The following is a 27,155-nucleotide window of genomic DNA, read 5'->3' as shown; positions in this document are numbered from 1 at the left end:
AAATGAATATTTCCATTGAAATCTGAAAACCGAAATTTTTCGTGATCAACACTTTCTTTATTTACTTCGTACAAGGAAATAAAAAACAAAAAATAACATTGATTTTTAACTGTATGTTCAAGCATTGCTTTTGGCTGTATCAGTTCAAAAAACTTATGATTTTTAATTCTTTAATGGATATTTCTTTTGTCGTCCCTTTCAGTTAACTTATATGAAAGATTTTCAAAACGGAAAAGTACAGTTTGAAAATTGTGTTTTGTTTGCCGTCATTGTTAACAATATTTAACCATGACGGCAAACAATTATTGCATTATTATATGACGAATTAATTACTCAATGACGGATTATTATAGCATAATGATGTATAGTAGGATATAGTTCTGATATTCGACATACAGTTTTAACATTCCCGTAAAAATTAAAGGATATAGATTTGAAAATTTATGTTAATGTAGCAAAATTTTGAAAGAAGTTTTATAAAACGATTGAGTACATTTAATATGTTTGTACGTAGATTTAAGCACTTCGGTTAAGATCAATGGTAGACGACTATTTACTACATTTCTCTGCATTCCTTTTTGTTTATATTGACACAGATTTCTTGAGAATGATTTCTTTTCGTAGGGACAGAATATTTTTGTAGACCTATTAAACTTTAAATGAAAGCAATGCTAAGAAAATGATAACAGAAATAGAAAACTTAAAATAAACAATAATACCGACCCACAAGAAACATACTAAAATTAAGCATTATTAATTTTCCAGTTCTTGTTTAAATTTCACCTTTTTCGAAATTAATTCGGTGAATTTGCCAAATTGTATTGCGTATTAAGGGTTGATAATATTATAGACTGCATAATCAGAGGTTAGTCAAGGTAATAATCAGAGGTTAGTCAAGGTAATAATCAGAGTAACAGTACAAGGTGAAAAGAAAAAGATGCTACATTTGCTGATAATATAGTAATTCTAGCTGAGAGTAAAAGGGATTTAGAAGAAACAATGAATGGCATGGATGAAGTCCTACACAAGAACTACCGCATGAAAATAAACAAGAACAAAAGAAAGTAATGAAATGTAGTAAAAATAACAAAAATGGACCGCTGAATATGAAAATAGGAGGAGAAAAGATTATGGAGGTAGCGGAATTATGTTATTTGGGAAGTAGAATTACTAAAGATGGATGAAGCAGGAGCGATATAAAATGCTGAATAGCACAGGCGAAACGAGCCTTCAGTCAGAAATATAATTTATTTACATAAAAAATTAACTTAAATATCAGGAAAAGATTGTTGAAAGTATATGTTTGAAGCGTTGCTTTATATGGGAGTGAAACTTGGACAATTGGTTTACCTGAGAAGAAAATATTAGAAGCTTTTGAAATGCGGTGCTATAGGAGAATGTTAAAAATCAGATGGGTGGATAAACTGACAAATGAAGAGGTGTTGCGGCAAATAGATGAAGAAAGAAGCATTTGGAAAAATATAGCTAAAAGAAGGGACAGACCACATATTAAGGCATCCTGGAATAGTCGCTTTAATATTGGAGGGACAAGTAGAAGGAAAAAATTGTGTAGGCAGGTAACGTTTGGAATATGTAAAACAAATTGTTAGGGATGTAGGATGTAGTGGGCATACCGAAATGAAACAACTAGCCCTAGATAGGGAATCTTGGAGAGCTGCATCAAGCCAGTCAAATGACTGGAAAAAAAAAGCCTTTAGCTTATTATTGCTTGTTTTTAATTTTTCTGAAGTACCGGGAGTTGTCAAAATTAACATATTTTCAAGTTAAATTAGTTTTGGTTTGTTGAAAAGTGTGATAATAAATTTGAAAGTGTTAAGTGATAAATTATTATTTTAAATGATAAGCCTAAGTTGAAATGCCGGTCAGCAATTTTGATATTCATATTGAAAGTCGGATGAAAATGAATGAGTCTTATCCAGAATATGGAGTTTTGAACGATTCTAAAATACTAAAGCATTTACTCAATAATCGAGAAGGCAAAGAGGACAATCATGAAATTATTTCTGAAGAAATAGTTTCAAATAGTTTCTGAAGAAATAGTTAAATCAGTGAATCTACTAACGTGAAAACAGTAACAAAACTAACATCTAAAATGGTTGTAAACTTTGTACAAGGGCTTATCTAACTATTAAGTAATTATAATAAAATTTAGTTCAAGAAATAAAACGTAATTTTTTATAATCCGCAAATTTATAAACTGTAAACTTTACTAAATAAATAAGAAGTATTTTATGAACAGGTTAAGTGAATGATTTTTGTTTATGCTTATAAACTTTATAACCCATCTTAAACAACAAATGGTACAGACAGTGTGTCCCATATAATACGCAATCCATCTAGGCGTATGTCAGTAGGCATATTTAGATAAAAAAGGCATTTGTAAGTTATTAAATTAAATATTTTATTTCCAATACTTTAAATTGTAGATTAAATGCTGCAAGTGGCCGCCATCTTCATGAATACACGTTTCCACCCTTTTCATTGTATTTCTTGCAACTGTTATCGGAATTTGTGAGTTGATATTTAAAACAGTTTGTTCTATATTGATCAGTTGTTCAAATGTTCGTGGTTTATTACTGTAGGCTTTTCCTTTGAGGTAACCCCAAAGAAAAAAATCTGGCGCGGTCAAATCTGAAGATATTGGTGGTCATAAGCCACGACCAATAACACGATCATCAACGAATTCGTTAACAAAATCAGAAGTTGAATGTGCATAGTATGATATTTATTGCACCATCATAATGGAACCAGCAGTATCGATCTTCCTCTTCCAAGAGTGAAATGAATTGCAATTAATATTGTTCTGCAGTAATGGTGCACTCAAAGAAAAGAGGATCAACAATATTTTTTTCGTGATATCGCACACCATACGCCCATCCTACTGCTATGGCTGCTTGCGTAGCAGTCCAGATGAAACTACACCTCGTCTGTGAAAAAATTGAGTCCATAACATGAATACCCTTACACAAGAATCGACGAATCCAATGACGATATTCTAGCTGTTTTTCATTGTCTAGACCAAGAAGTTGACAAACTGTTTGAATTCTATATGGTCGTAATTTAGTTTAATTACGTCTTAATTTTGTCGCCCAGTAAACGGTTGATTTTTGTAAATTAATTTCAGCTGACAAGCGGTTAATTGATTTTTTTGGCGAGGCAGTTAATCGGTCTTTGTTTTCAGCGACTGTCTGCATTCATCTGCATTCAACACTGTCATCGATTTTTTGTGTTTCTTGTTGTTAACAGAACCTGTATTTCTAAATTTAGCCACTAACCTCAAAAAAATGTCTTGTTAGGTGATGGTTTTTCACGGTATTTACGGAAAAAACATTCTTGTACTGCAACCACTGATAGCTTCTAAATTCTTATTCTTGTAAAACATTTTGTCTCTGACAATGCACTGAGCATTATGCTAGCTTTATTATGGCTATCAGTATTATTCTACTGCTTGGGCGCAATGTCCACTTGTTGGACGACTCCATTTCAGTAAAACGTAGAGGAGTTGGTCTGTAAAGGCTGATTAGTGGGTTGCGTTTTAAATGGGACACTCAGTATTTAAAGTTTAGTGAAAATTTACTTCTAAAACGCTATCTTGGTCCGTGATTTGTTACAAGAATCAAAGTTCTTTTACAGGTACAAGTGAAAAATAAAGCTATTTATTTTAATTTGAATAAATAATGAGGTAAAAAATGGTCTGCTTTGTATTGTCAAATATATTAGTTATAAACATAAAACATTCTTTCATTTTAGTAGAAAATTCTAAATGATCAACATCTTTTTTAATCTTAAATTTCTTTTATATATTTTTCTTTTATTTATTTATTTTTATTTTTTTACTTCTTTTGTCATTATAGTATAGCAACATACATATTAACTATTTTCCAGTTCCTTTTGGTGTGGCATATTGTTCACTTTTGTAAAGTATTAATGCCTTTTCTTTTTTCATCTTGTAACAATGAATAATTTAAAAAAAATTTTTCTTATCTATTTTTCCTTACTTTTGTTATTATTATTTTTTTAAATTAATGATACTGAAACAAAAAATCTAGTATTACCTGTTGCTTTCTGTAAATAAATAAATAAAGTCCTTCGGTAAACATCAAGCATTTCATTCAGTAGTAAATGGCTAGAAAATTATCATACATCTAAAACTGTAAATAGTTATCAGCTATTCCCCCTTACAAAAATAAACACTTGCTTATGTTATATACACATGACCAGTGCGTGCACTGCTGCTGCTTTCATATGACTAACTGTTTTTTACTACTTTAGGGTGTAACGTAAGACTAATTTATTGCTAGTTAACTTGATATTATCTAATATTTATTCTAATGTTAAAATGATCTAATTTTATAATCATCATACTCATCTACTTGACCAGTAATTAAATATTTACCCATTTAAATAATTAAATATTACCTGCATTAACAGAACAGAGTAAACATTAATTTCATTTTGTTCACAAAATAATTAATGGTAATATAAAAATTATAAAACAAGATAATGCTCAAAATTTTTTACTAGAAATCCGAAACTAGATGGCATTTTGGTTAACCAATCATCACCAATAGTTACTGAAGAAAAACTATATAAAATAGTAAATAAATATGTGGGGAAAAATTGAAAAATGAAGAAATTCTCATAATAATAAATATTGACTAACTAATAAACGATACTTATGAAACATAATATGATGAGTATTTGTGATACAAGTAAAAATGTAAACTTTTATCATTTTAGATAATCCCAACCAAGTATAAAAAGTTTTCTCTAACCCCCTACTCAGTTTGTGAGTTTGTGAAGTAGTTTGAAGTACTATAAACACATTTGAAAACACTGATATACCTTAATCGTACTATTTATTAGATTAATTTTCTTTCTATATTGAAAATTCTATAAGTATAATTTTTTCATATAGAAAATTTCACTTTTTGTCCTCTATCCCTAATTGTACTGAGTCTACTTATTAGATTACTACTGAGTATCTAACAAATAATACTACTTCTATTACTTGCTATGACTATTTTTCTGCTATCAACCCTATGTGGTTCTCAAAACAGTATCTACAAAATGATACCATTATTAGATTTTATCATGATCATTTTATTATTTTAAATTATGTGGTAATTAATGCTAATAATAATTATTTATAGCATTTTTTTCTGTGTAATAATTATCTTGTTTTTATACAACTCCTTTATTTACTTAAAAAAAAAAAATTATGGTTGTCTTGCAAGTGAGTCCATTACATTTTGAATGATGTTTAAGTATGCGGTGAGAGAATAATTTGAAATGTAGATTTAAAATTATACTTTTAAACTTCATAATACTTTATAAAAATACCTCCTTCAGGAAACCTAATGAAGTTCATTTACTGTTTTCTGTATCCCTTTTTCAATGGCAGACTGTAAATCCGATTATTCCTGTTAGATGGAATGTTGTCATTTGTTGCAATCAATGAATTTTTTACATCTATATTTGAAAATGGAGTTCAATCCGAAACCAAGCCTGGGCAGAAGCCTGAATTTTAGGAGCATGCGGTTGGTGTATATGTCTAGATGTTGATATATGTAAAAACATTGATCACAAATTTTTTTCCTCAGGAAGTTGTTAGATCTAACTGGTGTCAAATTATTAATAACTTCAAAACACATTGTATCAGCCAATTGACATTTGGACTCTTGAAGTTATTGGTGGCTGTTATCATACAGGGTAAAAAAATAATGTATTTTCAGAACTTCATATAAGGCTCTACTCTTTTGTCTGGTCATGTAACTTGTTGAAAATAGACTTGTGTCCCCACAGGCCAGACCTTTATTCTTAAATTTTGAAGTGAATGTTCATAGATTTTGCTGTATCCTATATCCAGTCAGTTGCTTATTTGTGGATCAGTTAGTTAGAGATGGGTGACTGCATCAAGGTTAAGAGAGTCATGCTTTAAACATTTGGGAAACCTTGGACCAGTTCTAACTTCAAAATAATCTTTTTTTCTAGGAAAAGCTCAGCTGAATTTTCGGTTAGATTGATTCCCGTGTAAAAATTCCTTTGTGTTAAATGAGTTGTTGTAAAATGTTTTTCATCAAATTATTGTTGTTATTGTCAAAAGTCACAGTTATTTCAATAAATAAAATTCATATTTAAACTATTTTCATTTGTATAATTAAGAAATTTTTTTTTTTTAAGAAAATCCTCAAACAAGCGTATTTGTGTCTCTGCATAAAATTCTTTTCAGTGTATTTTCTCTATTCAGATATTTTTTGGATATTATTTTATAAGATTCAGTCGCTGTAATTTGTTTATGTCAAATTTCTCTAATAAACTTAAATAAAACTGGTATAAATGCACTGTACTTAGACATTATTAAAGAGAGGCAGATGGAAGATACTTATGTGAGAATTACTGAAACATAATGTATTTGTCTTGCACTGTAGTATGAAATGATCAGATTGCTCTGCATATAATGCTACAAGTTTTTTTTTAATATTATATAATATATTTATTCTGTCTCATAAGTTATGGTTCCACAATGATTTTACATTTATGAAACTTAGACTTTATGTTAAAACTCTGACCACCTGTAGAGTATACAGCACATCTAACACTATTTACTAATGAAATAAATATCATGTTATATTTAGATATGTCATCATGCTGGATTGTTCAGGAGATGTTTAAATATTACTGAATATAGTTATACAGTACAGTTAAATTAATCATCAACTAAGACTAACTATATCATTAAGTATAGGTAAAGATTAATTTTTAATTTGTTAAAATATGTATATACTTACTTATCTGATGATATTAACTATTGTGGATCTCGATCTTCTCCACAATTTGCCCCCAATCTTCTCTTTTATCTGATTCTTTCTTCTACTGATACTTTAATTTTTAACATCTGTAATCCCAAACTTAATCTGAGTCCAATTTTTTGGCTTTGCAGCAATTATTTTTTAAAGCCTGGAGCCACTGACTCTAAGGAAGTTGAGTTTGAGATAGAAATAGAGCTATTTCTGTCAGATCAGACAACATAAGTCTTTATATATTATTCAACAAAATATTTTAATTTATGAGAAAGCATCTTGTATGTTTCTACTGCCAATTTTAATAAATTACCAACTCTTTTAAAAAAGCTTTCCAAAAATTTATTTAAAATAAAATTAAGACATTCTTTTGCAGATATACTATTACTCTGTTGAAGCATATTTAACTAATTTTAATTTTAAAAAATTGAAAAGAAAAAATCTGAGTATTTTTGGTATTTCTGTGTAACATATATGTAAATATGTGCTAAAATCACTTTCATTTATACCTTTTGAATTATTATTTATTTTGTAATGTATCTTATCTATTTAGTGTTTTCACATATTTACTACTTTTTTCATGTTTTTTTAAATATTTTAAAATATTAATATGGATTTAAACACTTCTATTTTTATTTTATAATTAATATATTTTGGATTCAAGACTTGATCTGTTTATGGTGTTTTACAACAGTTTCCCTTGAATCATCCAGGTAAATGTTGGAACTGTTCTTTTTTTATGAATGGACTACCATAACCTATCCACTCCTGAATTGCCCTATACAGTTTGCCAATAAGAATAAAATATTTATTTATTTAACAACCAGATATTTGTTGTGCAATCTTTTTAAAATTTATTAATGTTAGCAGAACCAATTGAACTCCACCAAAAATATCTTTGTCTTATTGTGCCAATAAACTCTTGACGCTTTTAAAGCCAAGTTGTTTAATATGGGAACTACATCTTGATTTCATGCCATAATTGCTCTTTACGTGATATTATTGTACATTTGTAATAATGATAAAGAAAATAACCCATTATGTAAAGTAGTAAAAAATTTATATCATTTGTTTTAATTATGTCATTTATTTTAATTATTTATATATTCTTTCAGACTGCAATCAAAGTTGAAACACATGCCTGCAGATATGCAATGAAAACGGACAACAAAGAAAAAAATCAAAACCCTAAGTGCATTCCTTGTGAGTTTCTTCAATATTGTTTTTAATTATTTTTATATATTAATCTGCTTATTATGATATTGATATTGCCTAGTTTGGAAATTTGTCTTTTGAGTAAAACAAGTCATTATGTAATGTGATATGGTCTTTTATCAGGCCACCTATAATCACTTTAGTTATGACAGACATAGTGATATGCTATAATATTTTATTTCATTTCCTAAAAATACATTATTATCTAGTTTAGTTATTTTTTGATACATTATATATTAATATTGTGGCTGGTTGTAATGATTTATTTCATACGTCCATCACACCATTTTATTTATAAATTGTATTATTTTTTTAAGATAATAGTAACCATACTGGTGTTAGATGATTGACAAAATCTGTTTTTCAAAAGAAAACTTAATTATTTAATATTAGATTTTCTTCTTATCATAAAAGTAATGTATATGAATTCAAAAACACAGATGTTTTAGAATCTCTTTTCAGTTTAGAAGTAGGTCTGTGATTGAGCACTATCTGTTTACCACTGTAATAATTGAATTTAAATTTATGACATTCTCCAGAACAGCTTTAAAGCTTTGTTATTTTCATCTAACATGAAAAGTGAATTAGAAAAATTATTTTCATTCTACAAAAAATAAAATCATTCTCATTTCTTCGAATTAAAAAAGAAAGGATGTTTCATTTGGAAAATTCCAGACAGTAAAGTGGAGTAGCTATGTGTAGTCACAGTTTATTTTGAATTGATTACAAATTTAGTTTTAAAACTATTGAAAATAAAATTATATACTAAAAGCCAATCTACCATTGTAAAGATAGTATCAGAGTATTTTACTCTCCCATGGAGACTGGTGATGACAGCATTCTTTGGTTAATTTACAGACCACAATAAGAGCTGCATTATTATACTTGTGTGGTAGTCTTAATTGCCTAAGGAAATTTTTTTGCAGTTCAGAAAACTTCAACAAGTATTCATAGTACTATTATAACATTTAATGAAGGAGTTTTTGGGAAAGTAAAATTGTTAATCAACTAGGGTTTAATAGTGAGTGAATGCTATTAAAGAAGACAGAATTGCTGAGTGTTTACAGAAGATGGATGAAAACTGGGTACAAAAAGTTGAAATATTGGCATAAAACTTTGCAAAGAAAGTAGATGTAGCTAAAGAAAAGGGTAGACAAAATTTAATTCTTAAAATCAAGAGCCTTCTAGCTTCTCATGTTGATGATGAAGGAGAATATGCATATATTGATCATTGAGTTAGATTATACTAAATATATGAAGTATTAAGATACAAGTATAGGTGAGAAAGACACAAACTTTAATTTTAAGATAAAATTTCTAGAAACTTGATTTTTTACATAGATAGAAATACATTTTCAGTTCATAACAAAGATTAAATCATGATTCATGATAGTTTTTTTCATCTTGTTCAGCTTACTGAACTTAATAAAGTAGACTATGATGTTTAGAAAAATTTTTTAAAAAAAATCAAGAAAATTTTTTTTAATTTCCTGAAAGGATAAGCTACACATACCTATAATTTTTACTTTCAAAGATATATGAATTAAGCAAAAGTTTAAATAAGAAATCATTATTATTTTTAGAAAGGTACATTCGTGAATTAGTTGAAAAGAATACATATAGAAAATTTGATTATAGTTGTACCTCTTTCTTCCCTTTGACAATTACTTTAAATATTTAATAAAAGCTTGCTACTACATACAAGAAACTTGTAAGTTAATTTTTTGCTTATTTAAGTTTTATATTACACTTCAGTAAACATACTGTTATTGAAGATATAATCTATGGATAAAATTCCATAAATATATTTGTGGAATAAAATTTAAATAAAAAACTATTCATTTAGAACAGTTGTTTCTTTTTCTTTTGGAGCAAGTATCAGTTACATAAAATAGAATTATTACAATCGGTTTAAACCAATAGCCTTTTTTCAAACCCTCTTATAAGCATCATTTTGGATAATTACCCCATTGCAACTTATTGGTTTGCAATCACCACATTATCTAGCATGAAATAGTAAAAAATGCTGTAACTGTTAACTGCCTACCCACTACCCAATCATCATCAATTAAGCACATTGATAAAATAATGGCCCTGCTTCAGCATTAAAAACTAATTATATGAAAAATGCAGACCATTAACAAATATTGAATACTAGATCGTAGATACCGGTGCTCTTTGGTAGTTGGGTTTCAATTAAAACCACACATCTCAGGAATGGTCAAACTGAGACTGTACAAGACTACACTTTATTTACACTCACACATATCATCCTCATTCATCCTCTGAAGTATTATCTGAACGGTAATTACCGGAGGCTAAACAGGAAAAAGAAAGAAAGACCATTAACAAATAGAAATTTCTCAGTAAAAATAACTGATCAGATCAAGTGAGGAGAAACTCAAGGTAATTGCTTCTATGGCTCATTCTTTATTCTTGTTTAACATCCTATATTTCTTTTTTAATTACACTGTTGAATAAAGGTTTTTGAATATTAGACTTACGATAGATAATAAGCTTTGAATCTAGAAAAACATTTCAGTTATGCTTAGAAAAATTAAAATTTTTATTTATTTATATTGGTATTTTTTGACTTTTAATCTTAATTTCTATTTGAAAAAAAGAAACACAATCAACCCATTTAAAGATTAGAAAAATGTGCTGCTACTTTCTGTTTAATGAAAATAATCTTATTTTATCAGTTTATAGAATGTTAGTTTGTTGAAAACTCAGAGAAATAAACAAAAGCTTATGTATTTGTCAATTATGACTTTGAGACTCTGTAAGTCTCTGTAAGTAACCAATTAAATGATTGTGTGTGTGTGTGTGTGTGTGGAATAATAAGGATAAACCAGTTGTAATTAATTAAACGAAATTACAAGAGAAAACTCTCTTCTAGATGTAAATATATATATATATATAAAAAACCAGGTGGTCCATTTAAATTGAGACATCTATATCTAAAAACTACACTTTTAGGAAAAAATGTTTTCTTTTAAAGTTTTTCCATTTCAAGGGTGACATACATTCACAACCTATGTTGTCCTTGATAAGGTCAAATAAAGTTAATTTCTAGGTCAGTTTAATATTTTTAAATAGTAATCTATATTTTTTATTGCAGAATTGAATTAGTTGCAAAAAAAATTAAAATTTCATTTCTGACTTTTTTTTCTAAAATTGATAGCTTTTTAGTTATTAATCTTCAAAAACGCTTTAAACCTACAAATTGGTGTTTTTAGTTTCATTAGGTCTGGCCCAGGTGAGGATGTCATTGACATCCAGCTGAAGTTAAATTTTAAATAAAAGAAAATTAAATTTTAAATAAAAAACAATCAATTAAAGAATTAACCTAAATAAAATCTATTTACGTTTTAATCCATTTTTTAATCAAATAGTACATAATGGTATGGTACAGGCCTACATGTGTTGCATGCTTTTGTTCAGTTAAGTTATGTCAACTCTATGTAAATAGTTGGTTTAATGAATTATTGATGTTTAAATTTTTTTTTAATGCTGTTTATTTAAAATAATTAGAAAAACTTACTCAAACACAAATTACAGCAACAAATGTTCGAAGTGGATGTCCTTCTATGCACTTCTATGCATAGAAGGACACCTTCTATGTCCACTTCTATGCATTTTTCAATACATTTTAAGAACAACCCATGAACATTTAATGGAGTTTCTCTCTTGAAATACTGTTTCTTATATGGTCTTTCATGTTTTCAGGGGCAGTTGATACTTCTAGGTAAACCTTTAATTTATGGTAACTCCATAAAAAAGAGTCTACTGAAGTAATGTTGGGGGAATGAGCAGGCCAATGAACTGGACCAGCTCAACCAATCCAATGATCATTGTATTCGCGGTACAAAATTACTGTGGTGATAATTTAATAATGTGCAGGACAGCCATCATGATGAAACCACATCTTTCTTCTCTTCTCCAAGGGTACTGTTCATCAAGCAGTAAAGGCAACTGATTTTCTAGAAAATCAGCGTATTTCTCTCCATTCAAATTTCCATAGAAAGAATTCAGTTCGATTAATGTAAGCATATGATTCTGCATGAAAAATTGACAGTCCACGTACGTTGATGTTCTGCTTCCCTTAGCCACTGCTTAGGGAATCTGTTTACTGCTCCATGATTAGTAAAACCTGATTCATCAGAAGATAGAACATTAAGAAAAAAATTCTGATCTACCTGTACTTTTCCCATGCCCATCAACAAAATGCTACTCTTAATAATTCAATGTTGCCATGCAATTCGTGATGCAGTGAAATATGGTTTTTGATATCTTGGAGTCACACAAAATTCTTCTTGTACTAACATGAGGATCTACGACTGCCACAACCACTGCTATTTCATCGTTTTCTGCTGTCACAGTATTTTGCCGGTTCCTGTTTTTTGGCCTCCACACTTCCAGCATCACTATACTATTTTACAATTCTGCACACAGAAGCATGACTTGGAATATTTCTACCAGGGAATCGTAGAGAATACAAAGCTACCGTCAGATCAACGTTTCGTTGACATTCCTTGTAAAGAAAAATGACCTCACTTTTTTCTATAATTGTAAATCGTTCCATAATTTCTAATAAATAAAAAGTAATTAATTTAATATTTATTAATAGTGGGCGAGTAAAAACGTAATAAAAAAATTAATTGAACACACTGATAAGTTCACTTACAAAAATGTCACTTGCAACTTGTACTTCACTTTTAGGATATTTTTAAAAGTTTGCTGTAGTTTCATGCTCAACTTCTATTTCTTCTTCTTCATTATTGTTAGCATCAATTGTTTTTTTTTTTTTTATTTAAAATTTAATTTTCTTTTATTTAAAATTTAACAGCAGCTGGATATAACTCATCAGATGGGCTAGTCCTAAAAAAAGTCAGAAATGAGATTTTAGTTTTTTTTGCAAAGAATTCGATTCTGCAATAAAAAATATAGATTCTTATTTAAAAAAATTAAATTGACCTTGAAATGACCATTATTTGACCTTGTCAAGGACAACATAAGTTGTGAATGTATTTACCCCTTGAAATGGAAAAACTTTAAAAGAAAACATATTTCCTAAAATGTGTAGTTTTTTATGTGTTTATAGATCTGTCTCAATTTAAATGGCCCACCTGGTATATATATATATATAAATATACACTGTGTTTTTAAACACCTATGTTTAGAAACACACATATACACACACACACACACAATATGGTGTGTGTATCACTAAAACTTAAATTATAGTATTGATATTATACTTATAGAATATATATGAAGATTTCAGCTATGTATGATTTCAGATATGTATTTTAAGTGACTTCATCTGAAGTAGTCATTGCAGATCACTTCATGTGATTGTTGCATTATTTTTATATATTAAATTATTAATACGTAATGGTAATTTTGTGTATATATATTTCACATTGTTCAAGTATGTTAAATTATGATCATTTTTTAGTGTATGGATGTGTGACTTATGTCTATGAGATGGTATTGTACAATCATGATTGCCCTGTGTATAACTGTTTGGCTTGTTTTGTTTATTGTTCTGAAAGGTACATTTTATCAATTTTTTTTTTAATTCATGAACTATTTTTTCTGAGTCTTTGCTTATTATGTTAATGTGGTTTATTATTATTTTTTTTAACTTTTGTTTTTCATTTCTTTGTATAAAAGTGAATCAATGAATGTGCTGTTATGTTTGTTTTTGTTGAGTTCTAAGTGGTCTTCAGCTGATGTATGTCTTGAATAGTCTGTACTAATATTTAAAGAACTCAGTATTTGTGAGGTTGGGTGGTTTAAGTGTTACGAATGAGAAATTATATATTTTATGTAATTATGTTATTTTTTTGTGGTGGCCAATATATTATTTTGTGAGCATGTTTGTTGCTTTGTTTTAAAAAGATTTCTGTTTGGATGCAAGAAGTAAGGTAACTGTAAGAGACCATATATTATATATTTGAGACCATATATATATATATTTTGTGTAATTTGTTGTAATAATGTGTAAAATTTCTGTGTGTCATGTTTGTTTAAGTAATTTTGGCCATGTTTAAATTTCTTTGATATGTTCTTGTGTTTATGTGTTGTGTTTTAGTTGTTTTTCAGAATGGAGAATGTTTCTGTTTGTGGAATGTGAGTGTGTAGTTTGTAATGTTGAACAATATTTTTGTTGATTTATATGGTATATTGATTTTTTAAATTTTATTCATGATATCTTGTATTTCTTTTATATATGTCAATATTTGTGTTTACTTTCTGTTTGATGAACTTTTTTCACCTAGGTTTGTGACAAGGGAATTTTGAAAATAGGTTACAGGTGTATAGGAATGTTGGGTTTTGATGTTTTTGAACAGTGGATTGAAGGGTAGGTGTGCTTCAGGATGAATTCGGTTTAGAAAATATTTTTGTATGTTGAGTATAACGTGATTTAATTTGTTAATTCATGCCTTTGATTGTGGTTTGCAATTTTTTGGTCAGACCCAGAGAAAGGTTTGTAAATATAATCTAGAATTTCATTATTTAATGCGTCAATCTGATGAATGTTGCTTAATTTTTACTCGATTTAACTAGTTGTATTTAATTTTTATACTTTTTTTAGCAGAATGAATTTTAAAGTTGTTTTATATAATATCTAAATGCATTGTGCTGTTTTTTGCTGTTTCAAGGTTTTTCAATGTGTATGATAGATATTTATTAATCTTTTCTACCTAACATTTGTATTTGTTGGCAAGTTTAGAGAATAATTTGTCAACTTCATGAATAAAAATGTATTGTTTTGTTTTGCAGTTTTTTTAATTATTTATTTGACTTATCAGCTTATTTCATGGTTATGAGTTCTATATGGGATATAAAATGTATCTGTACACGTGCTTTACTAACCTTTAAAACAGTGTTTTGGTATTTTTTTTCTTTATGTTAGATGGCCTTACTGAGTTGAATTTGTATTGAACAATTAAAAAAATGTTATTTGTTGCAGATGACTATAATCGAGTAGTTTTAGAACCTTTAGAAGACGTCCCTGATTCTGATTATGTTAATGCTTCTTATGTTGATGTAAGAAAAATAAATTTGTTTATTACAAAACTATATTAAGTAAAACTTAATATTAATTTTTAGTTTACACTTATTGTGAGTAAACTAAAAATTAATATTAATCTTTAGTTTACTCACAATAAAATTACCGTCATTTTAAATTACATAGTATTTTGTGGTAGTGAGATAAATAAGTTAATGATTTAACTTTCACTGTGTATTAGTGTATTAGTAACCTGTTTATTTTTCCTACTTAATTGCTCTTCAGTAGAGATTTTTTCATCATAACTTATTCATTTTAATCAACTCATTACGAGGTGAAGCTTTAGAATTTAAAAAGTCACAATTTGTAATAGTGCCAATTTTGAAAATTTACAAATGATTTTTTAATGAGTAAATGATTAGACAATAATATTGTGCTTCTGTGATTATTTTTAATATTTATTAATTATATGTTTATTGTACGTATAAAAGATTTTATTTCATTCAGTAATACAATTTTATGAGGATTTGGTATTTAATTAATTATTATAAGCAGTTAACATTACAATCACATGTCAAATCGAAGGAAAGTAGCATAAGGTGATTATATTAAATAAATAAATAAATTATGACAGTGGTTCCAGTAACATTACTTATTTGATTTAATATAATGAAGAACAAAGACAAAGGCACTTTTCATGTATAGAAAAGTTTTCTTTAAAGCCAAAATTATGATTTTTCATCACTATGCTCAAAAAAATCCTAAGATATGATATCTCATATGGAAAAAAGAAAGACATTTAGAAGAAGCTTGAAAAGGGGAAGACATTGAATTCTACAATATCTGAAAAACTATACACACACTTTAAAGATAAAGTAGGAATAGTTGCAAGGTTAAATTTTTTAATACCTTGGTTGTATTGTATGCATACTTTGTACACAAGGATAATTTGGATGATTTTAAAGCAAAATAACAGTAGATACAACTTATGTTGTTGAAATAAAGTTTTTAGGAAGTATACTAAGGAGTAGGTACATAAATATATGTATAAGAGAAGAATTTGTTCCATTGTTAAACAAAAATTTGTTGACAATTGGAGACAATATTAGAAATCTTTAATCAGGAAATGGCATGTAAAAATATATTCAAAAAGATATGTGTTGGTGGAAGTTTGAGAACCAAAGTACCAGAATGGGTTTTACAGAAATATATATATATATATATATATAGAAGAACTTACATATTTATTTACCATATCTGTAAGCAAAGCAACTACAGTGGTTGTATATTCATTATTATTTGTTTATAAAAATAGTAATGAAGATTATATTAATGACATATTAACTTATCAGAACTATTGCTTTTTACTGGAATTCTGTTAAGCAGGATAGTTCTTTTGGAATTTTTTCTACTATTGTGCATTCATCCAGAAAACATTACTCAGATCAGGATGAGCAGCTCCTGATGCTATTATTTATGGAGGTTCCAAGCCTTTCAAGACTGCATCTTTTCCAAAACAAATTCTGTCTCCTATAGAAATCAAATTCAACATTGAAATATAATATTTGCAAGATGATTAACATCATTATGAATGAAACCAGTAGTATTTTATGATAAAATATTGTTTTTTGTAAATTATTATTTAATTGTACTCTTCTTGCTTAATTTCAGAGTCTTTTGAAACCTAATGCATATATTGTAGCTCAGGGACCAACAGAGAATACGGTAAATGACTTCTGGAGAATGATTTGGCAAGAACATGCTAGTTGTATTGTTATGCTCACTAAAACTTTTGATTTTATTAAGGTAAATCAATGAAGCTAATTCTTTACTTTGATTTTATTACTCTGATGTGGGATACTACATCAATTCTTTGATGTAGTATCCAACATAATGTGAGAATAGATTTGCACTAAATCAGTTGAGGTGCAGGTTATATCCTGAAATGTTTGCAGTCTACTTAAATGCAGTCACTTAAATAAGGAATTATCTTCCATCATAATGTTTGTAATAAGAAAGAGCCTGTTGAACAGCAACACCTTGGTGATAAGAGATATGTCAGTCAGTAGTGATCATGTAAAAGTGATGTGTTTCTGTTGAAGCAGGAGCTTATTCCATACTAAACTTTGCCAATATAAGCAGCATAGTGGAATTTCACACATCATTAATTTATATTTATTATTCATCAGTTCTCAAGCCTGAATTTAGCTGGTTTTGTCTAGTTGTGATCTGCTGCGGTTTTTATTTTGATATCCTGAATAGTATAGGTACAACAGCAGTAATTTCCTGTCATAAACAATTAAATTTTAGAAAATTCACCATTGGTTTGTTTTGTAGTAAGATATTTAGAATTTGACATTATAAGGAAATTTCAATGTATCATTCATTTTAATGGACTTCTTTTTCACTAAATTGAAGACCAAAGCATTGTTCAGCATATTGGTGCGCAGCAATTTGTTTATTGATATGCTTTACATATTGGTGTGTGCCTGTATGTTGAAAATTATTTTAAAAGAAATAAAAAAGCTGACAGTACAGATACAGGACTTTCCCATCACGCGTGTGGTGGTACTAGCAGCCACTTTAAATATTATTCATTTAATTCTACCGATCACTTATGATGTCACAACATAGCAGATGACTATAGCTGCTGTACATCAGTGCTGCACTATCACTCCTTGTTGTGAGAGGAGATACTAATAACACAGTATACCCACTTAGCCACTAGTTTTATTTAGAGCATTTTTTGAGGTGGGGGTGCAATTTTGCAACATTTTTTATGGAAATATTTTTTAATTAACAAATTTGCCTAAGAAAAATAAAACCTTAATTAGGCAAAATCTTGAGATGCTGAGAGTGACCTTGTTCTACGGTCTCACTCTTTGATCTATTAAGTTGAAAATTTAATGGCATCAAAGCCCTGTGTGTAAAAGTAATCTGACAGAGTTTGGTCAAAATTCTTTCATCTTTTTTCATCTTTCAGATTAATATCTTAATGAATGCCCTTCCAATATATCATATCACCAAGCACAGTAATAATGCTGAAGAGTATGTCCTAGGGAAGTAATTTGACAGTCATTGATCAAGCACTTCCATTGACCAGAAAAAGCTCTAACAGATAACTTGAAGTTCTTTAAAGTATAAAAACTATAAAATAAAATACAATATTTTTTAAAACTAACATTTTTAAAAAGCAACAAATTAAACCAAATTTGGTAATCATAAATTTTGAAACTGTTACACTTATTAAAATTGATTCAGTTTGTCATTTATGAAAATGTTATAATAATTAACAGTTTAGTACATTTGTGTTATGTGTATTTGTGTGTATAATTCTTAATATTTGGGAATTAAAATGGGGTTTTCTTATTTGCAGTTGCAGAATATTCTTTTTGTTAATTCCAAACTTTAAGAGTTTTTCATTAGGTATGTCGTAAAATTAAAGTGGATCATAAATAGTGACACGGTGGCCTAGTTCAAACTGTTAGTCCAGAGTGTGTATGCACACCAACTGTTTGAATAATCTGGTCAAGTTTACTTCATTTTAGGGCACTAAACTGAAACTGCCCTACTATGAATCTCACTACTGCCATTCAGTGTTTACTGTTCCACTTAAAAGAGTGCCAGTTTTCTTTCTTTTTTTTGTATATATAATGACAGTTCTTTATGGATTTCTCAAATCACTCTTGTTCTTCTTTTTATAGATCCTCATTCATGTAAACCAAGTATTCTATAATTTGATACTGCATTATTTAATATTATTAGTTATCTGATTATTTCCATTTTAAAAATGATAAATTTTGTTTTTGTATAATTTAAAAATGTTATTAATTATTTCCTTAGTTTTAAAATCAGAAAAATATGAATATGCATAAGGAATCAGGTTTTTTCTCCTAATTATGAACAGTTCATTTCCAATTCAAAATAGTAAAGAAAGTGTTACTTTTTAATCTTGATCTTTTTAAAATTATTTTCTACACATAGGTGTACTTCTGAAAGCATTTTAAATTTAAATTAAATTAACTAAACAGTAGTTTTGGAAGAAAAAATTCTATTGAAAATAAATTCTTTTAAGTATAATTTTCTGGAAAAATCTAATAATATATTTTATAATAATTGTCAAAAATAAATTTTAGTAGTGCTTTATCATAAGAGTGAAGTTTATCGTAATTATTATTCTGCAATAACATAAGTTAGTGAATAAATAAAAGTTAATGAAACAAATAAAAATTTAAAAAATGTAAATAATACTTAAATTATTGCTTTCCGTATACTATAGTTTTGCAAATATTTTTATTTTCACATACATAAACCTTCATTAAATCTTCTTTAGTAAGAATAATTTTTACATTATTATATTGATTTGCTGATATTATTTATTTACCTTTATCATGGTATTTATAATAATTTTAAGTTGTCCAGTCTGGCCCATAGCTCAAGAGATATTTAACTCAGACAACTAATTAAACTTTCACAATTGATATGGTTCTTTGTTGATAATATGTTATAATATTATTGTTTTTGATGTTATTTAAAGACATTATGTTAATGGTAATGATCCTTCACTGATTAATGTTAAAATCCTACTTTTTTTAAAGAGTATTTTACCTTATAAAATTGCGTGAATTATAAAGTCATACAATATGTTTATTTAAAAGTACTCATACATATCTTCATTAGTAAAACATTATCTTCATATTCCAGTACTTTACATATTTAATCCTTATTATTTAAAAAAAAGATTGTGAACAGACTTCTTACACTTCTGAAATGGAATTTGACCTGCTTTAAATAATACATCAGTTTGTACAAAAACATCATAATTAGATAACATAGAAATAAAATGGTTAAATAATTAGTTTTTAGTTTTTTTTTTAAATTTATTTTGTATATCAATCAAAAATCACTGAATTTTAAAAGTGTTTGTTAAAATTGCATCATTTAATTCTTATTTTGATTTTCATTGAAAAAAATAGTACTACCAGTTAATTTTTTTTTTTTTTTGTGAGATATTTGAGACATAACACATCTATGATAAAATGCATTAAATGGTAAATGATATCATTGATTCCTTGTCGTATTCTATCTTTAACTGTAAGTAGTTTTATATTGAGACATTGTTTTAAATCACCCGTATCAATACATAGAACATAATAATGCCTGGAATTACAAACATTCTCTTTTGATGTTTTGGGTAAATGGTGATGATGCATGAGATCAGAATTAATTTCAAATTAATTTTCTACAGTGATTGGTTTAAAAATAATTACGAGTAGCTAATTCTGCAGTAAGCTTATATTTCACTTCTTCATTATTACAAATTGCCTTTGAATTCGTAGTTTCAAGTAATCAATACATTTATCTGTATTGGTTACATCAAAACCTAGTTAGAACTTATTCTTAAACAAATTGAGATACTTGTAGCTTCTATTATAAACTTCTGATTCATAACTTTTACAATAAGTTGAATGGATAGATAGTGTTTATTGTCTTCTCCAATATCTTTCTGTACCTAAACTTTGAATATGGTCAACAATAAGGTATTGAAGCTTTAAATTACATTCAAAAAGTATTATCTCTCCCCTATTTTCTTTCATGTCATCTTTTACGTTATATCTTTAGTAGAAGTTCACCTTTTGACTACCAATGCTATAAGAATACAAAAAATGTTTAACTTGCCTATACTGGCCTAGAAAGTAAAGTAAATAAAATATTTAGTGCTAACATTAATATTTAGTCTACCTTTGCATCTTGTTGACATACATCACCATTGAATACAGTAATATTTCTTTATAAAAATCACATCTCCAATTTTTATAAATTGCTGGTCTTATAAAGGACCACCTAATGGTCAAATATGTTATTGTTTTAAACCATATTTATTTTCTTAGTATTAAAAAATATTTCTTTCTTTCTATATTCACAGCTCATACTGTATTTAATTTATTTGTATTTTCTTTCTTCACAATATTTTTCTTCCACCTTTGTAGATACCGTTTACTCTTTTCATCTTATTTATATTTTTAATTTCTACAATACCACTAATCTGTAATTTAAATTAATTTTCTCCTCGTACACATTTCAAACTCTAAAAGTTAATCAACTATTTAATCACTTCAGAGAATTAAATAATGCAAAATAGAATTAAGAAAGAAAAACTAAGAATTAAGTTACACAAAATAACTTCTTAGTTTAATTTCTCAAACTTCCTAGTTTACACTCTTAGCACAGTTACAAATAGTGTGATATTAGGAAATTATTACAGATTGATGAATATAATATGTTATTTCAAAATTATAAAAAAGTATTCAAATGTTATTGCAACATTACAATAACAATAATGTTATAACACTATTAAGATTCAGTTGTTACAATGGTGATCATTAAAATAATATTAATTATAGCATCACTACATATTGATATTTTTGAGTAGATTAACTATCACTTTACAATAATATTACTTTCAAGCTTTTTATAACAGTAAATCCAACGTTTACTGCTTCTAAATAAGAAATAACTGGTTTTGGAAAATATAACAGTTAAAAATATTAATAATGTAAAATTAATAATGTTCAAGGAGGCAGAAAAACTTTTGCAATCATGAAATATGTGTTCATATGCTGGGAAAAGACCTGCATTCTATCTTCAATGATTTTGTTTGTAATTACTCACCAAATGGCTAGAAAAATGAAACAATTCTCATGGTAATGTCTTGAAGGAATAACATTATTCCTTTTCCCTGCTGCAGCTCAGTTAATCAAATCTTGAATAATTAAATTTATCTTGAATTATGCTGGATCTATACAGAAATAAGTTTTGTTTTTAATTTCAACTTTATTTTTGTAATGTATATATAATTGGATTATTTGCTAATTTGGTACTTCTTACAGCTGCATGAGATTTAAAATGAACATTAATGAATATTTAACATGTTTTAAGGTTATGTGCATGCAGTACTGGCCATCAGCTAAGGTAAAAAGTGAAAATTATGGAGATCTTAATATTTCTGTTCAAAAAGAAGAGGAGTTAGCCAATTTCCATATTCGTACAATCAAAATTGTCTATAAGAAGGATACAGTAAGTACACAATATATTGTAAGTTAGATTCTGTAGACTAAATTCTGTTGCTCAATAGAAACACTTTCTATCTTTTAATATATGGAACAGAATGAGAGTGGGAGATTTATGTATTCCTACTAATTGCAGAACCTGGATAAAAGTTTCTTGCTTACTTTTTTAAAGTTATTATTACTTTTTTTAGTTATGGATGGAATTGTGGATTGCATTCTGATTCTTTTAATGATGCTTTGTATAAGTCAGTAGAGATAAGCCTGAATAGTTATTAAAAAGAAATAACAGCTCTGTTCTTTTAATACGTTTGAATTCACTATTACTAACTCGTTGTTACTGAACTAAATCATTGTTATAAAACTGTTTTGAATGGAGGAAATTGAATTGATATAGATTGCACTAATGTAGCTTACATTAAAAAAAGGGATAAATTTTATTAAAACACTGTAAATAGCTTCTTCATTATTTAATTTATCATTGCTAAACAGACTGACAGCAGTCTCTGAATACAAAAAAATACAGCCTAAAAACAGCTTTCAGAATAAATGTCTGAGCCAGTCAAATGTTATTATCTTGTTTGACACATTCAAATATGGCTGCAAACCAGTCAAAGATGGCCTCTGGTCTGGCCAGCCTTCCACTTCAAACACCACTGAACATTGTGAAAGTTTGCAATTTGTGTGCTTTAACTGTAGACTTACAATCAGGAGATGGCTGATGAGCTAAATTTAAATTTTTCATGGTTCAATCAATTTTTAAGTGAAGATTTGAACATGCAAAATTCATTCCAAAATAGTTATCAAACCAACAGAAACAGCATTGATTTTAAGTGTCCTAAGAACTGATTAATTGAGCCGAAACTGACCCAAGTTTGTTGAAAAGGATAGATAAGGCGATGAATTATTGGTTTATAGATAAGAGTCGGTGTGTACAGTCAGGACAGAACTACTTTGAAGGAGATCCATCACAGTAGCATGCAAGTACTGTCATTTTGAAATTACAAGTCCAATCTTAAAACTTAAAACGCTATTACTCATATCTACTACTGCTAGATCTTTGAATTAAGGTTATAGTATTGATTAAAGTTTTAAGGGTAGCCATTTTAATCAAAGTTAAAAGCCTTCTGTATTGCTTCCCTAATTTTAAATATTTCCCATGATATTAATTATTATGGTATTATTTCTATTTTATTTTATTTTTAATTAGCTTGACCAGTAGATTAGAAAAGATTTAAAATTTTAGATTTTAAGAGAAGTAGTATGCCTGTCTTCATGATCATACAAATTTCAATCTGTATTCATGATAATTCTCAGAATAAACATTCTTACACATGGATTTCATTATAGTTAAAGGAGTTACAGTGACATGCGATTATTTAAGGTGATTGTTAAAGAAGGCACTTGTAAAATGATAAGGAGCGTAAAGATGACTATCCTTTTTTTCTTCTTTATATTTGATATAATGAAGTAAATGCCACAAACATTTTTGTATGCTGCAAAGTTTATCTACTATTAAAGATAACTTTGATTATGTTTAACTATTTATAATGTATTTGTAATTTATGTTTAAGTATTTATTTATAATGTATATTTATATTTAATTATTTATTTATAATGTATATTTATATTTAAGTATTTATTTTCTTAAATGAATACATACCTAATAGTTACTTTTGTTTCAGGAAGAACAGCAGGAAAGAACATTACTTCAGTTCCATTACACTGAGTGGCCTTGCCATACATGTCCATTTTCAAATGCTATTTTAGAATTTAGAAGACGTATAAGAGCTGTTGTTGGGTCTTATAGATCACCTCAAGAAGGGCCGATTGTTGTCCACTGCAAGTCAGTAATTAATTTCCAAATTTGAAAAAAAACTTTAATCAGTTTTTTGTGTAGTTTATATATAGCTTTATTCATTAAAATTATTGGATAGATTTCAGTGTGCTATAAAAATCTGTACATTAAAAATACTGTATGAAACTCACTGTAGCCTGCATAAGTTACTTCACATTAGAAAACTTAAATATCTTATCTTATGAATGAATTAGAAGTCATTTAGCTTACATACAGCTTATATTGTATTATATTTTATACAGCATATATTTTAGCTTGTATAGTCTTAAATAAGTTACTTTTTCAGAAAAAGAAAAAGCAAAGGACAAAATTTTGAACCATTGTTGTCACAAAATTCTAAGTTGACTTGTCACACCAAATTATTGCATAATACACATGGTCAGCATCATATACATTTTCTTACCATTCCATCACTCATATAATTTTCACCATATGCTTCATATTATCTGCCATGGTTTCATGACTGATTTGCTTGCAAGAGTATGGCATTTTCTCACCTATCATTTCATTCATCTTATATTTCTAATCAAAATTCTTTCAAAAGCATGATTAAGGTCATATTAGTTAGTAGTTGATAGATATAGATGTTATTTAATATCTGAAGATTCTTTGATCATTTTAAATGCTTGGATGTGAGATGTAAATATGTTAATTTTTGAATGATATAAATTATTAACTCAAAACATGAATCAGCTTTTATGTGTGAGTGTTGACTGTATTGCTACTGCAAAGGTGTTCATGAAAAGTGCTAACCTTTTTTATAGAGCTCATACTTGTATAACTAAATTTAGTGTTTATTCATTTGTCTTAAGAGATTTTATTTTGATTTATATACATATAAGGTGAAATTTGATTTAACTCTCTTGTAAAATAGAACAACTATTCACTTTCTAAATTTGTAGAAGAATATGCCATTGGATTTTTTTAAAGTTTTAATTCAGCTAGTACTTTTTTGGTGTTTAGTCTCATTGTTGATGATGCCGATTTTGACATAGTGAAGAAATGCTACATAATAAATGGAACATAACTTCTTCCACAAAACTTTTTCAAAAAATTGAAACTGGTGAATTACCATCAACTGTTTATATAAGTTTAATATGCAGAAAGATATTATTTTAAAGATTATTAAATGAAATGAACAATTCAGTAAAATTATATTCAAATTTATCATTTTGTTTTTATGTAATAAAAGACTAATGGAGATATTTTTAAACTGAAAAAAAACATATTGTTTTAATAAAATAATTTTTGTAAGATAAAAAATTAATCAGCCTAAAAAACCTGTATTTTTTAATAATTGACTATAAATTAATTAAACAATGTATGTAATCAAAAGTTCACTTTGCTTTCAGCATAGAATAAATCTGTACTTGAGGTTAGCATGCAATTTAATTATCTTTTGATCACCTAATAAGTACCATTACAACTGTCACCTCTAGTACCAACTGTCAAATCTTGTAGGGGGTTGATTTATTCCACATTGTTGACATTTATGTAAACTAATTGTGGGAGAGTAGAGAGTAGGTGTTTAAAAAGAGATAGATAAATAGAAATTGATTGGTACATTAAATTTTCAGTTTTTATACATCTCCGACAGGTTTTTAAGAACTTTATAACAAATTTTGTTATTGTAGAGCTGTAAATGATCAAAAGTCTAACAATTAGTTCAAACCAAAATGGTGTAAAAATATCTGTTATGCTTAATAATGTTTATCAGCTGAAGCCATTTTTTAGAAGAATTTTTTTTTTTTAATTGAATAAAATGATAGGTTACATTGTGCACACAATATTAATTTTTTTATTGAGTTTATTATATAAATTTTGTAAAAGAACTCAAAAAACTTATTATCATTAAGTGAATTATATTGGTTATTTAATACAGTTTTTATGACATGAAAAACACTTATTGTTTGAATTAGTTTTTTGTATTATTAACATTTTTATTTCATACAAAAATAATAAATTATGTTTACATGTTACATATTGCTCATCAAAGGATTCTGAATCTAACATCATATCATGAATAAAATTTCAGTGTTTACTATATGATCTTTAGAATTTTTTGATTAGTATTCTAAATATTTTTTTTTTTATTATATGTAATTTATTTATTATATTATTTTGTAGTGATGGAGGGGGCCGGTCTGGAGTTTATTTAGCAATAGATGCAAACATGGAATTAGCTGAAGAGGAAGATGCATTTGATGTTTTCGGTTACCTAAAAATGTTACGACAGTCTAGAAAAGGATTAATTGAAACTTTGGTCTGTATGAACAATTTAATTAATATTTTTCCTAATTGTAAATCATTCACCCTTCTGTAAAAAATATTTGTTATGGGTTTATTTTTTAATGGATTAGATAGTAGGTTAACATCTCCTTCATTGTCACAGCTATTGTGGCAATGGTTGGATCACACACAAGATGTAGGTTTACATTTAGTTACAATACAGTCTCAATAGTCTGCTCTAATTGAGAGTTATGAGAGCTATTGTTTACAAACACACTAGCTACAATTTATCAGGTTTACCAGAGAGCTATTATTTATTACATTTATAATGTAATGCTGTTTATTGTTTAAAATGCCACAATAATTAAAACATTTTTTTCCAAGATACTGTGTAACTTTACATGGAATCATATACACAGACTGAGAAAAAATTCACTATAATTTTTTCTAAAAATAAACCTTTTAATTTTTTTTATTTTTACTTTCTAAAAAATAAAAATTCACAGATTCTTAATGCTTCTAAAACTGAAATAAAACCTTATTCCTTTACCATTACTTTGTTACAATTAGCGCAATTCCTTAATACAACTCAATATATAATTTTCAGAGTTACCGTCATTTCTGCTAATGTTACTGTTAGTTTTGACTCAAAGACATTCGATTTCAGGTTTCTAAGTACTTCAGTTAAACTGTACTCTTCCTCAATCTCTTGAGCATAATGCCATCTTTTTCCACAACTTCTGAAAAATTTAGTTCAAAATTTGCCTTTATTATTAAATTTAAATACAATATTAGGCATGTCAGATACATGATAACGTATCATTTCTACTGTTTTTATATTTTCCCATTTTTTTTATGCAGGGAAGTAAAGAACAGAATGTTTTTATTTACTGTTTATGTTTATTATATATTTTTATTTACTTCATATAAATCTATATCAA

The 27,155-nt window shown here is 27.5% G+C and overlaps 1 protein-coding gene across 1 annotated transcript in view; it reads left to right on the top strand.

The window, feature by feature from the left end:
• The window catches only part of Ptp36E (protein tyrosine phosphatase 36E), a 489,476-nt gene that overhangs the window by 433,507 nt on the left and 28,814 nt on the right, over positions 1 to 27,155 (top strand). The window contains exons 3-8 of the mRNA XM_075359821.1: positions 7,940 to 8,027; positions 15,022 to 15,098; positions 16,732 to 16,866; positions 22,000 to 22,137; positions 23,813 to 23,973; positions 26,113 to 26,248. Coding sequence (XP_075215936.1) covers positions 7,940 to 8,027; positions 15,022 to 15,098; positions 16,732 to 16,866; positions 22,000 to 22,137; positions 23,813 to 23,973; positions 26,113 to 26,248 — 735 coding nt within the window. The remainder of the gene's footprint in view (positions 1 to 7,939; positions 8,028 to 15,021; positions 15,099 to 16,731; positions 16,867 to 21,999; positions 22,138 to 23,812; positions 23,974 to 26,112; positions 26,249 to 27,155) is intronic.

The sequence above is a fragment of the Lycorma delicatula genome, chromosome 3 (genome assembly GCF_047948215.1).
Source record: "Lycorma delicatula isolate Av1 chromosome 3, ASM4794821v1, whole genome shotgun sequence".
NCBI classification, from domain to species: Eukaryota; Metazoa; Arthropoda; class Insecta; order Hemiptera; family Fulgoridae; genus Lycorma; species Lycorma delicatula.
The sequence above is the reverse complement of the archived record's forward strand: the minus strand, read 5'-3'. Positions and strand labels throughout refer to the sequence as shown.